A 17,465-nucleotide genomic window follows, 5' to 3' on the forward strand; every position below is an offset into this window, starting at 1 on the left:
ACTGGATGAGCTTTAAGGTCCCTTCCAACCCAAACCATTCCATGATTCTGTGACTGGGATTTGTGTCAGCTGAGATCCTTTGTGCTCATCCCACCCCAACACACCAAAGACCCCCCCAGGAAACAAAACTCTTCACTAAACACGAATTCCCTTTTGTTTTTCGAAGGAACCAACAAGAATGAGATCTCCTTTGGCCTGGAAATGTCCCAGACTGGATTTTCATCCCATGTTGTGGAAGTAAGAGAGTAAATGTGGGGTTTTGTTCCTCCTGCCTTGTGCTGTTTGTCACCACCCTCTGCAGGGGGGAGATGGAGATTTGGGGCAAATTAATAATTATGATGTTCAATCACTCCCATGAGCATAAGCTGCTCCTCCTGATGCCACAAAGGCTTGGGAAGGATGTCCTGGGATGTGGAGGAAGGCACTTGTCACTGCAGGGGGATGCTCAACTCCCCCACCCCAAAGGCTCTGGCAAGGCCCAGAGAAAAGCCAGCAGGGAATTCTGTCCAGGGGTTTTCCTAGGGAGGAAAAGCACTCTGAAAATATATAACTAGGGCTGAAGTGTCATTCCAGCAGGTGGAAAAACCTCCAGCTCTCCAGGTGTGCTTTGAGGAATGGTTTCCTTGGTCTGCATGGGAAGGGAGGGGGGGAATTGCCTCCACCTGGAAAGAAATCCCCTCAAACTCCCCCTGCTCTCCCACAGGACGGGATCCTACTGGGGGCAGTGGGAGCCTATGACTGGAATGGAGCTGTCCTGAAGGAAACCAGCAGTGGGAAGGTCATTCCCCTGAGGGAATCTTATCTCCAGGAGTTCCCAGAGGAGCTGAAAAATCACGGGGCGTATTTAGGTAAGAGAGGGGAATGAGGTTGTGCTGCCAGGGGGGAATTCAGGATTCTGTGCTTAATAATGGGAAGAGCAGCATATTCCCGAGGTGACTAATGCCAGTGTGGTTCTGTGCCTGGGATCCCACGGGTGTGATCCCTCGGGGATGCGGCACAGGAGCATCCTCACCTGGGAAGAGCCCGGCTCCCACCCTGGTGTGCAGCACAAAAGGGATTTAAATTCGGGAACAGCTGAGCCACAGCCAGCCCGGGTCATCCACAGAACTTCCTGGAATGGTTTAAAAGCAGAGATGGAATTTCATGCCTAGGGAGGAAATACCTGCTGGGTTAATCCGTTCCATGTGTGGCTGCAGCAAAAATATCCGCCCGCCTTGGAAAATGAAACCTCTCTCCAGAACTGTGGCTGCCCTGCAGGGTGGGATGCTGGGGGGTCATCAGGGCTCTTCCCTGGGATCACAGACTGCCTCTGGACACGTGGGACATCCGTGGGGGGACAGCAGAGTGTCCCCCTGGGGTCCCAGTTGTCTTCAAGGGGTGCCCATGGCAGCGTGTGGGAGCTCAGCTGGGCTCTGTCTTTCCCACTGACTGGAGTGAGGAATCCAGGAATATTAAGGAAATGCTGGTGTATCAGTACCTGGGGGTTTCAGAGCTGATGCTTGGCTTAGGATCATCCCCCAAAAAGGGGAATATTTAGGGAAACAGGGACCCCACGTAAGGCCTGTGACCAGGAAAAGGAGTTTGTAAACCCCAGTAATCCCTGGAGATACTCAAAATTCAACTGGATGTGATTCCAGGTGATCCCATCCAGTTTCATGGTTGGTGAAACTTTGAGTTTCATAGAATCCTGGAATGGTTTGGGTTGGAAGGGACCTGGAAGAATCCATGATCAGGGCCACCTTCCACCAGCCCAGGTTGTTCCAAACCCTGTCCAACCTGGCCTTGGACACTTCCAGGGATCCAGGGGCAGCCACAGCTTCTCTGGGCAACCTGTTTCACCTCTAATAGTTTAAGTAGCATTTAAAACTTGAGTGTGAAGGTTCAGAAACCTGGAGCTGGGGTTGAAAACCAGGATTTTGCATCAGCAAAGCCCTTCCTGCCTGGTGTTCCTGGCACTCGAAGGATTGGAGCAGCAGAAGCTGCACTCCCGGTGCTCAGCACCCTGCTGGGGTTTGTTTGACTTGATGTGACCCCTGGGATAAAACGCTTTAAAGTCCAGGAATTGGATTCACCTTGGATGAAAGAAGGATTTATGTGGGGTTTGCCAGGCAGTGCCAAAACTCCTGGCACAGCAGTGCTGCCCAAGGTGTGGCAGCACCTGAGCAGGAGGCTCGAAGCCCAGGGCCGGGGCGATGGGGTTGATCCGGGTGACTTTATCCTTGGAAAAATCTGCATTTCTAAGCTTCCCGCTCTGGGAAGTGGCCAGAGCTGTGTCCCGAGCTGGGGGCTGATGGAAAGCAGACCCTGGGAGCAGGAGCTGGGAGTTCTCACCCTGTGCCCACCCCCTTCCCAGGTTACACCGTCTCCTCCGTCGTTTCCACCAAGCACGAGCGGATTTACGTGGCGGGAGCTCCCAGGTTCAACCACACTGGGAAGGTCATCCTCTTCAGCATGCACAGCAACAGGGACCTCACCATCCACCAGGCCCTGAAAGGAGAGCAGGTAATGCCAGCCAGGAATGCTGCACTGATTTATCCCCCTGGAAAAATCAACCTTCCCCTTTTGTCCTGCAAACTGTCCCGAGGGTGTCCTGGCTGTCGCTGCACCCACAGCTCCAAACTGCGGGGCTGGAGCAGTGGCAGGGCTTGGAATGTCCCCACGAGGGAGGGTGGCATCGCTCCCACCCTCTCCTGTCTCCTCCAGATTGGTTCCTACTACGGCAGCGAGATCAACTCCCTGGACGTCAACGGCGACGGCGTCACCGACGTGCTGCTGGTGGGAGCCCCCATGTTCTTCAGCGAGGGCAGGGAGAGGGGCAAGGTCTATGTCTACACCCTGCAGGAGGTACGTGGCAGCACCAGGGGGTGATTTGGAATAGGAGATGAGCCTTTTGGGTGCTGTGGTGGCAGCTTTGTCCCCTTGTGCCACCCCCTGCCTTGTGCACCCACCGGCTCCTATCAAACAACATCCCCGCTGGTGGAGCTATGGGAGGTGCAAAGTGAGGTCCTGCTGCTCCCAACCCCCACAGGGCTCAAAATAGGGGCTTTGCAACGTGGTGTGTCTCAGGAGAAACATCTCCATCCACCTTACCCCCCACAAACCCGTTCCCTCCAAGGGCACCCAGAGGCTGGGCCGGGCACAGGGCTCTGGGGAGCAGGAGGGTCGCTCTCTCTGCCATGGGGACGGGACATGTGCCACCCCTGTCCCCTTTCCTGGTGCACTGGGGCAGGATCAGCTTTCCTGCCACCCTCCAATCTGACTCAAAATCCAGTTTCTGAGCCAAATCCATGAGGCTCTGGGGGCACCTGGGCAGCGAGCAGGTGTTCTACACCCAAGGGTGCAGAGCCCACCATGAGCAGTGGGGTGCCCATACCCAAACCACACATTTGATGCAACTATTTATGTAGGATGTTATAAAAGGAAGGCAAAGCAGACATGGGGCTGGTGTGGGGTTCAGGGGCTCACCCCTCCCCAGGGAGGTGTCCCACAGACATTCCCACAGCCCCGGCAGTGCTCCCACCTCCTTCCTCGGAGAAATCACTCCCACGTTGATTAACGTCACTCCCGTATTGATTAATGCATCTCGTTTGCTTGCTTTGAGGGGCTCCTCCTCTTGCCAGGCTACTGCTGATGGTTTTGGGGTTGTTTTGCTCCCTTTTCTCTCTGGCTGGCCCAGCAGAGCCACTTTGTTCCCAGTGGAGCCCTGGTGGACCTGCAGAGTTACCAGAACTCGCGCTTCGGCTCCTGCATCGCCGCCGTGCCCGACCTCAACCAGGACAGCTACAACGACCTGGTGGTGGGGGCACCCTTGGAGGACGAGCACCAGGGAGCCATTTACATCTTCCTGGGCTTCCAAGAGACCGTCCTCAAGAAGTACAAGCAGGTGCTTCCCTTGTCCTGGTCCTCTTTGTCATTTATGCCCATTTTAAGGGCTGATGGAGCATGAGCAGTACTGAATTGTTAATTGTTGTGGCCAGATATTTCCTCTTCTGAGACATCCCAGACAAAGCATTGGAATTCAAGGTCTGGAAGAGGCTTCCCAGGGCAGTGGTGTAGTCACCATCCCTGTGGGTGTGGCACTTGGGGACGTGGTTTAGTGGTGGCCTTGGCAGTGCTGAGGGAGTGGTTGGACCCAGCAACCTTAAAGGGCTTTTCCAACCTGGATTATCCCATGATTTCATAAAGTATGGAAAACATGCTTGAAATTAGAGGTGATGCTCAGCACTCGGTGCAAGGGATTGCTATAGATTTATTTATTAATGATAAATAAATACATAAATAAAGAATTTATTGCTATTTACTCTTTTCTCACACTTGTGAGAGACAGTAATTACACAGAGTGAATTCAGCAGAAATCTCTGGATGGTGTCTCCAAAGAGAAATTCTCCCAATCCCTGGAAATTTATGGTTGGTGCAATCCCTTGGATCCTTCAGCAGCGTGGTGGAGGCTGGCACGGCAAACCCTTGGCAGGAGGGGATGTTCCAGCTTGGACTGTGCTCATTCCTTTTCAGAGGATTGCAGCTGCTGACCTGGCTCCAGGCCTGATGTATTTTGGGTGCAGCATCCACGGGCAGCTGGACCTGAACGAGGACGGGCTCGTGGACCTGGCCGTGGGCTCGCTGGGGAACGCGGTGCTGCTCTGGTGAGCTGGGCCCCCCTGGGCACCCTCTGCCCCAAATCCCACTGCAGCCTTCTCGTATTTTTCCAGGCAAAACTGATTTCCCAACAATCTGACCCCCCTTTCCACAATAACAACCCCCTGTCTGGTGGGAGGGTCTGTGGGGTTTCAATTTTCGCTCTGGGGTTTCAATCCTGTTGGACCCTAGAAAGATGCCAGAGGGTTGGGTTTTTTTTGCACTGAATTTCATCATCTTAGGGGTTCATCATTTTCCAGGAGTTTCAAACCAGCCAACTGATTTGTGGTGATTTGCCCAGGCTCCCTCTGGCCTTATTTTATAATAACAGTTGAATATTTTCAAACATTGATTAGCGTTTGAAGTTGTTGAGACAGAGGGTGGCTGTGCCCAGCTGAGGTGGGCCACACTGGGGTGCTGTGTTCACACAAGGGGCCTTTGCTCTCCCTCAGCACCCTCTTGATGTTGGGCAAAAGAGTGAAAAGGTGTGAAAAGTGCAAATCTGGAGGTCTGGGGGACTCGTAGGGTGAGGGTGATGTGCCACAGCTCATCCCTCCACCTGTTCCCATCCCACAGGTCCCGGAGCGTGGTCCAGATCAACGCCAGCATCCGCTTCGAGCCCCCCAAGATCAACATCTTCACCAAGGACTGCAAGAGGAATGGGAAGGATGCAACCTGCATGTCAGCCTTGCTCTGCTTCACCGCCGTCTTCCTCTCGGCCCGCTTCCAGACGGCCACTGTGGGTAAGGGCAGGGCTGTCCCGGGGCACAATCCCAGCCTGTGCCTTGGTTGGGCCTCCAGCCCCGAGGCAGCACCCAGAGTTTGCCAAGGGAAACCCTTTTGGGCACTGGAAGGGGCTGCCCAGGGAAGGGGTGGAGTCCCCGTTCCTGGAGGTGTTTAAGGACAGACTGGAGGTGGCATCAGTGCCATGGGCTGGGTGACGGGGTGGGGCTGGGCCAGAGGTTGGACTCGATGATCTCAGGGGTCTTTTCCAACCCAGCTGATCCCGTGAGTCTGTGGTTCAAGGCACTGGAGTGTGTGGAGGAGAGCACGTTCCTCACAAACTCCACAGAACATTCTGAGTTGCAAGGGACCCACAAGGATCACCAAGTCCAACACTTAACTGAGTGGGATCAAACCCCTGACCTTGGCATTGTTACCACCATGCTCTGACCAACTGAGCTCGTCTGAGGGTCCCCAGGGAGCATTTGGACACCACCTGCCACATCCCTGTTCACCCCCTGATTTGTCCCTATCCAGGCTGAGGGTAGCAGGGATAGTGGCTCTGCCAAGGAACACCCCAAGGATGAACCTTCCCTGTGTTTAACCCCTTCTCTCCCCTGTTCCCCTGAGCTTTGCTGTGCCGTGGGACGTGTGACAGGGGTGTCACCACAGGCAGGGCAGGAGGGGCTGCGCCCGGCCCACGTCCCACAGAGCTCATCCCTCCTCCCCCTGCAGCAGCAGGACACAGCTGCCGACCACATGTGCGTGTTTTCCCTCATATCCCAGGGAATCTCTGGGAAGCTGTTGCTATCAAACCCCCACACGCTGCCGTGACCCCGAGTCTCCCCCCGGATGCTTCCCGGTGACTCAGCGGCGCGGGGGAAGCAAGAGTGGCTCATCCCCCTGTCAGAGGAAAACCAGGAACTGAGCAGAGCCAAAGGAAAAGCTCCCATCCCCCCCCAGCAGGAGTTTTGTTTTGTGCTGCCCAATCCCATGCTTTCCTCCTGCAGGATAAAAAGCTGAGTGGGGTTGTCTTTATTTATTTGATTTTACACTTGTTTCCACCCAGAAGAGCCACCCCATGGATAGGGCCGATGGGACCTCCTTCCTTATCCATGTTTTGCATCACAGTGGTGTAGGGAGAGCCCCTCTACTCTGGAGCCAGGCTGGGAGAGCTGGGGGGGGTTCACCTGGAGAAGAGAAGGATCCAGGGAGATCTGAGAGCCCTTTCCAGGGCCTAAAGGGGCTCCAGGAGAGCTGGAGAGGGACTGGGGACAAGGGATGGAGGGACAGGACAAGAGGGAATGGCTTCCCACTGCCAGAGGGCAGGGATAGATAAGATATTGGGAAGGAATTCTTGTCTGTGAGGGTGGGGAGGCACTGGCCCAGGTTTCCCAGAGAAGCTGTGGCTGCCCCTGCATCCCTGGAAGTGTCCAAGACCAGGTTGGACGGGGTTTGGAGCAACCTGGGCTAGTGGAAGGTGTCCCTGGGGGTGGAACGAGATGGGTTTTGAGGTGCTTTTAACACAAACCATTCTGAGATTTTGTGGTTCTATTAAATCCCACCCTGCTTGGAACTGGGCTGGGAATCTTCAGCCTCTTTCCAACAGCAGTGCAGGAAGCAAACCATCTCCATAAAGCATCCAGGCCAGGAGCATGTGAGGGTAGGATACCTCCAGAACAGCTCCAGGCCTCCATGTGAACATAGGAGAGCACATCATTGTGTATCCTGCCCGGATGCAGAGCAGTGTCTGGCAGCAAATGCAACAATGCCTTTCTAAAGCTCCTCCTGGAGAGCAGCTGCTCTGCCCAACGGGAATGTCCGTCACAAACAGGCAGCGCTGGCCACACCCTGATCTTCCCGGGTTTCTCTCAGAGTGCTCCCTGCCGGGCAGCTCCCGGGGCACAGGAGCCCACCCTTTTAGGGGGTGTCTCCGTGTGTGAGCCCGGCAGAGCCCTGACCCCGCTGTCCCGCAGGGCTGCGGTTCAACGCCACGCTGGACGAGCGCCGCTACACGCCGAGGGCTCACCTGGACGAGGGTGGCGAGCGGCCGGCACAGAGGGGGCTGCTGCTGCCGGCCGGCCAGGAGCACTGCCAGAGGCTCCCCTTCCACGTCCTGGTGAGTCTGGGGGAGCTCAGGGCGGGGGTCTCCTCCCCGGCCGGCCCTGGCGAAGGCGCTCTCCTCTCCTCTCCTCCACGGGGATGCGCCGGGATGTTGTTATCGGAGCCTCAAAGGCTTCCCGGGGCTGGGAATGAGCGTCATCCCGCAGCCTGGGTCGCTTCCCGCTGGGTTTGATGTGGTCAGGGAGGGAGCTGCCAGCACGTGGCAGCTGCTGGGTCCCCAGGCGCTGACTTCATTGAGGCTCAGCCTGTGTGTGCTCTGATCCACGAGCCGCCGGCCGTGCCCTCGGGGAGGGCGTGCACTCCCGATCCCCGGGGCAGGCTGCTCCTCCCGCTCCAAAACACTCACTGTTTCCATCGGGAACCAAGTGCCAGTCCCTGCCAGGCTCACCCTCTGCACCCTCTAACCATCAGGGTCCCACCCCTGGGTGCAGAGCTGGTGGATCCCTCTGCCTCGCTCGCGGGGAGCAGCTGATGCACAAACCTGGCCAGAATCAAACATTCCCAGGGAATGATGAGAATATTGTGGAGGCCAGGCAGGACCGAGCTGCCAGACTGGCCTGGCCCCAAGCCCTGGCCTGAACTGCAGTGAACTTCTGGGAAGTTTGAGGCTGGAGCTCGAGATGGAGCCTGTGATTTAGCCCCAGAAGCGTCTCACCCCAGAGCATCTCTGCACCCCTGGGGAGCTCCTGGAGCTTCCTTACCGGCCCGATGAGCCCCGGGTGGGGCTGCAGGACAGATCTGTCACCCCTTGAGGGGGCACCCTGTGGTCCTGCCCTCCCCAGAAGCAGCCCTGTCCTCCTCACTGGCCCTTCCCACCCCCAGGACACAGCAGACTACGTGAAGCCAGTGACGTTCTCCATCGACTACGAGCTGGAGCACCCGGAGCACGGCCCCATGCTGGATGATGGGTGGCCCACCTCCCTCAGGGTCTCGGTAGGTGCAGCACCCACCTCCCAGGGGGCTTTTTATCAGGCACCTGCTCAGCAGGTTGGTCTCTGGGTGTAACATTTGCTGTTTACCTTGACCTGTCCTGTGACAGGAGGGGTTGGGTGCTGCTGCAGCCTGAGGTCCCCCCCGTGTCCCCAGCCTGGGGCTCAGATGGTCCCTGAGCTGCTGCTGTTGTCCCCCTCAGGTGCCTTTCTGGAATGGGTGCAATGAGGACGAGCACTGTGTCCCTGACCTGGTCCTGGACGCCAGGAGTGATGTCCCCAGTGCCATGTGAGTAGGTCACCCAGAGCATCCTCCAGCCAGTGTCACAAACTGGGGGAGACTCCAAAATCCACCCTCAACCCACATTCCCTAAATTCTGACATTGCAGCTTCACCCAGCACCACCATGAGGTTCATCCAGCCCCTCCATGAGGTGCTCTCTGAGCCTCTGCCTGCTCCCTGTCTGGAATGAATCAGTGTTTTTCCAGGGAATCCACAAAACAACTAATATTTGGTGCCATGGTGATGAGTCCCAGGGAGACAAATCAGTAAATAACAGGGGGGGGAATAAATGCAAGGCTGGCATTACCCACCTGGCAATTACAGGCTTGACTCATGCACAGGAAATAATTACACACCACAGCTCGTTGGCTAAAGAGCTTTGAAAGGTTATTTGGTGAGTCCAGAGGAGGCCACGGAAATGCTCCGGGGGCTGGAGCCCCTCTGCTCTGGAGCCAGGCTGGGAGAGCTGGGGGGGGTTCACCTGGAGAAGAGAAGGCTCCAGGGAGAGCTGAGAGCCCCTTGCAGGGCCTAAAGGGGCTCCAGGAGAGCTGGGGAGGGACTATTTACAAAGGCCTGGAAGGACAGAACAAGGGGGGTTGGTTAGATGGGACACTGGGAAGGAATTCCTGGCTGGGAGGGTGGGGAACCCTGGCACAGTTTTGCCAGAGAAGCTGTAGCTTCCCTGGATCCCTGGAAGTGTCCAAGGTTGGATGGGGCTTGGAGCCACCTGGTCTAGCCCTTTGCTGATGGCGTGGGATCTATTCCTTCCTTGCATCCCATCTGTCCTGAGTCCTCTGGTGATGTTTGAGGGAGCTCCACCCCCTCAGCTGAAAATCCCAAGGAAACCAATGGACAACGGGAAGGATTTGATCCCTCTTTCCTTAGCAACACACCGGGGCAGAGGGAGAGCAGGGATTTCCGTGCACTGTGGGCATAAAAACCCGGGGATTGCCCCCCTGTTTCAGGGAGTTCTGCCGGCGGGTGCTCCGGAGGGGCCCCCCGGAATGCTCGGCCTTCAGCCTCTCCTTCGACACGTCCGTGTCCGTCCTGGAGAGCGGCAGGAGGAGGGTGGCTGTGGAGGCGACGCTGGAGAACCGCGGGGAGAACGCCTACAGCACCGTCCTCAACATCTCCTTCTCCAGGAACCTGCAGCTGGCCAGCCTCATCCCCAAGGTGAGGCTCCCCCAGGCCTTTCCAGGGGCGCTCCTAATCCCGGCTGGAGGAGGAAGCTGCGTCCCAAAGCAGAGCCCAAAAGTGTCTCCATCCCTCATAAATCAGGCGTGTTTATGGGCTTAGTTTCTAAGCACTTACGGCCCTCGCAGCTCTTTATTTTGGAAACCCAGAGGTTTTTAAGAGCCTGAAAGAAGGTCAAAGGCAGATGAAATTATTTCCCCTCTTTATTTTTCTACTCCGGGAGTTTAAAAATACTCCCTGCCCGTGGCCAAGTTCCTGTCAGGGGTGGATTTTTACAGCTGAGATGTAACTCCTGGAAGTAAGGGCTGATAATGGGAGTGTGGTCACAGCTCAGTGTGATGCCACCTCTCTACAGCTGCCCCCTGGATGAGCCCCTCGTGCCCCATCCACTCCCACCCTCCCCAAAATGTCACCCCCACCACTCTCTTGGTCTCCACTTGACTCCTCCCTTTTCCCAGTGAGGTTTGGGAAATGTGCTGATGCTGCTGAGCCCTTCCTCATCCCCCCTCCCCCCCCCCAATGACTTCATCCCCACCACAGATCCCATCTCCTGCCTCTGTTTTCCTCCAGGCCTTGCCAAGGGAAAATTGTGGGGCACGCTGCCCACAAAATAAGAAAAATGCATTTTTTGAGGGATTTGCTCCACATAAAGTGAGGGGGGGGGACCCTGCCAGCGAGGATGACAGAAAGCCCCGTGCAGCAGTGGTTGTAGGGAATATTTGCAGCTGGTTGTGGAAGCAACACTGCTCAAGGGGTCCTGGCTGCTGCTCCTCAGACATCAGCAAATTGCCAAACCCTGGGGATGGGTGGATGTGTCAGGTAAATAAAAAGTAGCTGTGGCCCTAAAAAGTCCCTAATCTCAGCAGAGGAGTGGGAGGAAGCTCCAGGCTGCTGCTGGTGGCTGCCAAGGCTGCGATGTTGTGGCTCCTGGGCAGGACTTGTCCAGTGGCAGCAGCTCCAGCTGAGACCCTCGAGGGGTCTAACCCAGGGATAAAATAGGGAGCTGGAATAGCTCCTTGTCTCATGGTGAGGGTGGACTCCTGCTCACAACCAGGCTACAACCTCTTGTAGGGCTGCAGAGGAGGCAGAGCAGGGTTGGTGTCCCATTCCATCCCTTCCCATTCCACCTGGGACTGGGCTTTGCAGTGCCCTGGAGCCATGGAAGGTGTTCCAGCAGCAGGAATGTAATTGTTGAGATGAGGAAATTAAATACCACGGTTTAGCTGGTGGCCATGCAGAAAACCAGCTCCTGTTATCCCTTGGTGCTTCCTGGTGACTCCTCATCCCAGGAAAATCTTCTCCTTCCCGATTAGAGGGCCAAGAACAATCGGGCTCATTCATTCGCTGCTGTAGTTAAATTCATAAAGAGGATTTAGATCAGAAAGCTGGAAGTTGTTTGCTAGAAATGCCCTTCTCCAGGAATGTCAAGGAATGCCTGGGAAGGATTCCCAGCCTGCAGTGAGCAGGGTGGTTTGGGTGGTTGGTTTTTTGGTTGTTTTTATTGTTCTTTCATTTATTACTTTCTTATTTTGTTGTTTTGTTGCCTGGTTGGTTGTTTTTCCCAAAGTTAAAGCCCACTTTGAGCCCCATGGATGCATTTCCTGCTCTCATGAGGAGCTGGGCCATGGGGCTCATTCCAAGGTCATGGACATTTTGTGTCCCGTTTTAGGACGACACCGACGTCAACATTGACTGTACGACTGATGACAGGCACCCCAACAAGAGGGTGTGCAACGTCAGCTACCCCTTCTTCAGAGCCAAGGCCAAGGTAAGGATGTCCCCTCCTGCCCACCTGAGGCTTCCCCTGTGGCACAGGAGCCCTCTGCCCCCGCCGTGCCCACAGGGTCACTCCCCTCCATCCGCGGGCTGGGCAGCTTTGAACGTGGCTTTAAAAAGACAAATATTTGGTTTCTTCTCTTTCTCTGCCCTTTGCTGGAGTTTGAAAGGTGCATTAGGGATGGTTGAGGTGCTGCCTTGATGCTGGGAGAGCCCCAAAATCAAACTCAGCTCCTCCAGGTCACAGAACTGGACTCCAGGCCTTTGCAGCAATTTAATGTTGGCTTCAAACCGTGGATGGTGACTTCCCTGGTGCTCCATGGGCATGAGGAGGAAGCTGTCACCCTTCCCTGCCTGATTGGTTTTCCTTGCTCTGAGGTGCCTTTGCATCCTGCTCTGAGCCTGCCCAAGCCCCCTTGGCCTGGTGGCATCCTCTGAACTGCAGCTCCCAGTGGTTCCCAGCACCCAGGATGAGCTCAGGTCCTGTGGGCATCGTTTTTATATCACATAAAGCCCTCTGCAGACATTAAATGCAGCAATAAGGTGGGAAGGAAAAGTGAGGAGATGCAGCCACTGGGGATCCGTGTGAAATCCCACCCTGCACCCTCGTGGGAAGAGTGGCCAACACGAGTGTGACGTGGAGATAAAATCTCCCCAGCTCCTGTATCTGCCTGAAGCTTTTACTTGTCAGAAGTTTGATGATGATGAATGAGCTCCAGGCACCTCTCTCGGCTTTCAGGCTCCCAAAAAAGCCCTCTCAGATGCCTGTGGCTGCCCAAGGAGCTCCAGCCCAGCTCCCCATGACCTCGGGGGGGGGGCTGGGAATGCATCTGCGTGGCACCAGGTACTGCAGGTCCTGCCAAAACAAAGACAAGCTGGAAATGGAAATTTGGCCCCAGAGCAGCAGGAGCTTTAATATTATAGTCAGCTGTGCTGTCCCAGACAGTTTGAGGTCATTGCCACAGGCTGCAGATGTGACATTTATCACATTTTATTGTTGTTGGCTCTCTCAGTTCCCTCCCCGGGCCGCAGATGGAGCGAGCGCAGCGGCCTCTCGCTGCCGCTCCCCGGGAGGGATCCTCTTCCAAAGGGGAGCTGCTCCCTTCTCCAGCCTCAGGGGGAAAAAAATGCAGCAGGAGAGGCTGAAATAAATCCTGCAAATCCTCCTCTCTCCCTGGAAGGGCTCTGCTCATCTCCTGTTGGGATCACGGTGATGCTCTCACCCAGAGTTCCACGTCCCTCCGGGGGGATTTTTTTCCCCCTAATGTTTTCTCCACTCTGTTTCCCACTCCACAGGTGGCTTTTCGCCTGGATTTTGAATTCAGCAAGTCGGTTTTCTTGGAGAACATGGAGATCTACATGATTGCCAGCAGGTCAGTGGTGGCTTTCTCCCTTCAACATCTTGGTGGGGGCAACAGGATCACGGAATCCTGGAATGGTTTGGGTTGGAAGGGACCTCAAAGCCCATCCAGTGCCACCCCCTGCCATGGACAGGGACGCCTTCCACTAGCCCAGGTTGCTCCAAGCCCTGCCCAACCTGGTCTTGAACACTTCCAGGGATGGAGCATCCTGGAGCAACCTGGAGGCTTTACCAAGGGAATACCCACGAGGAAACCTGATTTCCATCCCTGTGCTCACAAATCAGGCTATTTTTTATTTATCTATATATTTATATCCACCATTTTCCCGTGTGTGTGAGGCTGTGCAGTCACTGCCAGGCTCTGCTGGATCTCCAGCCAGTGCTGCTTTCTCATCCACCCTCACACTGCAAATATTTCCCAGGAAAAATAGCTCAAAATTCTCCTTGCTCACCCTTCCTGCACAGGGAAAGATTTCCAACAGGAAAGGGAAATTGCACTACAGATTAATGTTTTTTTTTCCAATTTTCATCAGTTATTAGAGCAGAGGGGGATTCACCTGCACCACTCAGAGGCTGCTGGGTGTGACACCTCTCTCTAATCTTTCATGTAGATGAATAAAAAATCATAGAATAAAATTGCTTATCTTTACACTTTGACCAAAAAGCTGAAGTTCAGCCCTTTCCCTTCCTCTGACCCCCCCCCCCCCAAAAATAATATCAGAGGGCATCAGGCTCCTGCCTCACCCCCTCTGGCCCTGCTGCTGTTGCAGTGACAGTGAGGAGAAGGAGAGCACAAAGGAGGACAACTTTGCCCACCTCAACTTCCACCTGAAGTACGAGGCCGACCTGCTCTTCACCAGGTGTGTGTTTGGGAAGGGGCTGCAGCTCCTGGGAGGTCCCAGGTTTCAGGGTGTCCCTCAGGGAAAAACCAGGTGGGGGGAGCTGCATTGAAACAGAGCTTTAATTTGGGGAATCTCTTTAAAAAAACTCAGGGGCTGAAGGGCCCATAAAATCAGGGACATCCCTTATAAAAATCACCCAGCAACGAGTTGCTGGGCTCTCACCACGTTTAGAGGCACGAGTGTTATTAAAGAGGTGTGAGGGCAATTTTCTAAGGGAATAAAAGTACTTATTGCGGGTAATAATGTCCATAACAGGTGTTTCCAGTGTCTGGGCCTTTTGCCATCCCACTAAAGGCATGGGAGAGAAGCTCAGCTGAGGGATGTGTGTGTGGAATCACCAGTAACTAAAGTCTGGGAGAGCGAGGGGTGAAGGCACAAATAATTTATTAACCTGATGATAGGAAAAATCATGGACCCCAGAAGCACATTCCCTGGCACTGTTCACTGTAATCCTTAGGAGATTCTTGAGACCTTCAGTCATTTTATATTTTTGGGGATTTTTTGGCCTAAGACACTGAAAATAAAACCACTTTAATACTCGGGATTTATGGGGAGCGAAGGGATTCTCCTCTTAACAAATATCAGAATTGTTCTTTTCCAAGGGGAAACTTGGAGGGAAAGAACAGCCCCAAAAAAATATCAAATTTGGGAAGCTTGGGGTGAAATAAGGGGGAAATAACTGCAAAGAATGTGAGGATTTGGGGCCATGTGTCCCGTGTCATGACATGGGCGAGCACGTGTCCCATCACAGGTGCTCCTGGACGGGATCCCACAGGACCCTTTGGATGCTCCTGGCTCCTTCCCCTCCTCTCCAGCTGCAAAACAGAGATTGATTTACCTCCTCTGGTTCACACGTGACATTCAAACCCTCAGCCAGGGCCTTGGATGTCTCTGTTTTATTAAAAAGGCGAGAAAATCCTACAAAGGAAGGGAAAGTCCTGCAGTAGCATTGAAATCCCCCTTTCTTTTTGCCCAAGGTGGAGTCGGGCGCTGGTTTCCATCCCAAATGGAGCCAGGAGGACCTCAAGCCCTGCCTGGGGAGGGGCTGGAGGGGTTGGGGTGCTTCCTTGCAAGCCCAGCTCATGACTTGTCATCCCCTGTCACGACAGGACGTCGAGCCTGGACTATTACGAGATCAGGTCCAACAGCTCCCTGGAGAGATACGACAGCATCGGCCCCCCCTTCCACTGCACCTTCAAGGTGAGGAGGGGGCTCCAACCAGCTGAGGGACCCCCAGGTGCCATCCCAGAGGTGGGATGTGCCACGGTCACATCCCTGTCCTCTCCCCTCCCAGCTGCAGAACCTGGGCTTCTTCCCCGTGGAGGGGGTGACCATCAGGATCACCGTCCCCGTGGCCACCCGGGCGGGCAACCGCCTCCTGCTCCTCACTGACTTCCTGCTGGACCAGGTAGGAGGGGATTGCATCCCAATCCAGGGTCCCTTCTGCACGGGGATGGGGTGGAGGAATGCCATGGTCTGTCTCTTTTGCAACACCTGCCTGGACAGCCTTGGCTCCCGCCCAGGGCCCTCCCTTTTCCATTCCCTTGGCTGGAAACATGGAAAAGGGCAGTGGCCAAAGGGTTTAGTCCCAATATTTCTCTGAGCTGAACCTCCCTCCAGCGTGCAGTGAATTCCTGAGGGTCTGGGAAGCTGTGCCTGGGGTGAACTCTGGGTTTGAGTGAGCATGGAAGGGCTGTGAGGGCTGGGAGCAGATCCCGGGGCATCCCAAGCCCATGGAAGGAGCCTGGCACAGGGACAGTGTGTTTATAGGTGGATTGAGCCCATGGAAGGAGCCTGGCACAGGGACAGTGTGTTTATGGGTGGATTTGGCCTCAATGGAGTGTTTGGTGCTGCAGCTCTGGCAAAGTCCCCGTGCCACCGGTGACACCCCAGCACACGTGGCTGGAATCCTGGATGGGCCTCTCTGCCAGGCACAAACCCCTGGAATTAATTCCAGTGGGATGCCAGGACTCAATCCCAGTGCAATCCCAGCGCCATCAAAGCCCGGGGGGTGACAGGACCCGCAGTTCCCCCAGGATGGGAGCTCAGGGCAGGACACAGGGAGTGGTCCCTGTGGTCCCTGTGTCCACGCCTGGCCTTCTCCCCCAGGAGAACACGACCTGCAACATCTGGGGGAACACTACTGACTACCGGAGGACACCAGCTGAGGAGGACCTGACCCGCACCCCACACCTGGTACACACCCCATGGGGCTGATCCTGCGTCCCGGGGCTGGGCTGACCCCAAAACTGAGGGAAACCCCTGGAGCAGGGATGCCCCACAGCCACGGGGGAGCACAGGCACAAAGGTCTGGTTGTCACTCCCCTCAGTGTGCCAGGGATGGATCCCAGAGGGTTTTCCCCCCTTCCCCAGCGCTGCTCCCACCCCACAAAGCTCTCCCCCTGCAGAACCACAGCAACTCCGACGTGGTTTCCATCGACTGCCACGTGAAATTAGCCCCCAACGAGGAGATGAACTTGCACTTGCGTGGCAATCTGTGGATGAAGTCTCTGAAAGCAGTAAGTGGATACGTGGATTCTGAGGAGGAATCCCCCAAAGGAGCCCTCACATCCCAAAAATGCCGGGGTTTCTTTTCCTGTCCTGATTCCTTCCCTCCCATTAAGCCCAGACGTGTGGGGTGATTTTTGTTTCCAAAGCCCACAATATTCCATCGGTGTGTGCATCCAGCATCCCACACAGCTGGAATTTAATCTGATAATTAGTTAATTAATTCATGCAAATTTAATTCATTTCAGAAGTCCTTTTTGCTGTCACTCAGCCGCGCTCTTTGCTTGACCTGCATCCTCCTCCCCCACGGAGGTGCACACAGCATTCCCGAGGGATGCAAAGCCACAGGGGGGTGGGCAAAGCCAGGGAGGGGGCACCCCCTGGGGTGGTGGGTCCTCTGCCAGGCGTGATGCTCATCTCCAGCCCCTCTTTGTGCAGCTGAAGTTCAAATCACTGAAGCTCACCATGAACGCCGCTCTCCAGCGACGCTTCGGGAGCCCCTTTGTCTTCCGAGAGGAGGATCCCAGTCGCCAGGTGAGCCCTGGATCCAGAGCTTTGGGATACTCTGACACCCTGCTCTGACCCCAGTGGGAAAAGTGCTTGGCAGAAGGGCTGGAGTGACCCACAACAGGCACTGAGCTCTGCAGAGCCCGGAGGAACTCGGTGCAGTTGCGGCCGGAGCCAAACAGCTCCAGTCCTGGAACCACCGGATTCAGGAGGGAAAACCTGAGCCAAGTCACGGGTGCGGGACTCCCAAAGCTGGGGGTGCTCAGGATTCCCACAGTCCCACCCATCCACTCTATCCCTGCCCTGCAGCCCCAGCATGGTTTGGTGCTCTCTCCTCACAGATCACATTTGGTGTTGGCTCCTCACAGATCACATTTGATGTTCTCACAGATCACGTTTGGTGCTCTGTCCTCACAGATTTCATTGGGTGTTTCCTCCTCTTGGTGTTGTCTCCTCACAGATACATTTGGTGCTCTCACAGATACATTTGGTGCTCTCACAGATACATTTGGTGCTCTCACAGAT

General features: G+C 55.3%; 1 protein-coding gene across 1 annotated transcript in view; it reads left to right on the plus strand.

The window, feature by feature from the left end:
• Positions 1-109: 109 nt before the first annotated feature.
• The window catches only part of ITGA11 (integrin subunit alpha 11), a gene marked incomplete at its 5' end in the record, with an annotated part of 18,883 nt that continues 1,527 nt past the window's right edge, over positions 110-17,465 (plus strand). The window contains 19 exons of the mRNA XM_027644234.1: positions 110-237; positions 704-848; positions 2,354-2,502; positions 2,704-2,844; positions 3,680-3,883; positions 4,513-4,643; positions 5,212-5,378; positions 7,335-7,477; positions 8,305-8,415; positions 8,615-8,700; positions 9,659-9,866; positions 11,557-11,655; positions 12,960-13,036; positions 13,794-13,883; positions 15,035-15,125; positions 15,220-15,333; positions 16,035-16,121; positions 16,334-16,444; positions 16,872-16,967. Of these exons, the coding sequence (XP_027500035.1) occupies positions 110-237; positions 704-848; positions 2,354-2,502; positions 2,704-2,844; positions 3,680-3,883; positions 4,513-4,643; positions 5,212-5,378; positions 7,335-7,477; positions 8,305-8,415; positions 8,615-8,700; positions 9,659-9,866; positions 11,557-11,655; positions 12,960-13,036; positions 13,794-13,883; positions 15,035-15,125; positions 15,220-15,333; positions 16,035-16,121; positions 16,334-16,444; positions 16,872-16,967 (2,378 nt within the window). The remainder of the gene's footprint in view (positions 238-703; positions 849-2,353; positions 2,503-2,703; positions 2,845-3,679; positions 3,884-4,512; positions 4,644-5,211; positions 5,379-7,334; positions 7,478-8,304; positions 8,416-8,614; positions 8,701-9,658; positions 9,867-11,556; positions 11,656-12,959; positions 13,037-13,793; positions 13,884-15,034; positions 15,126-15,219; positions 15,334-16,034; positions 16,122-16,333; positions 16,445-16,871; positions 16,968-17,465) is intronic.

This window comes from Corapipo altera, unplaced genomic scaffold (genome assembly GCF_003945725.1).
Source record: "Corapipo altera isolate COAL_440 unplaced genomic scaffold, ASM394572v1 50, whole genome shotgun sequence".
Lineage (NCBI taxonomy): Eukaryota > Metazoa > Chordata > Aves > Passeriformes > Pipridae > Corapipo > Corapipo altera.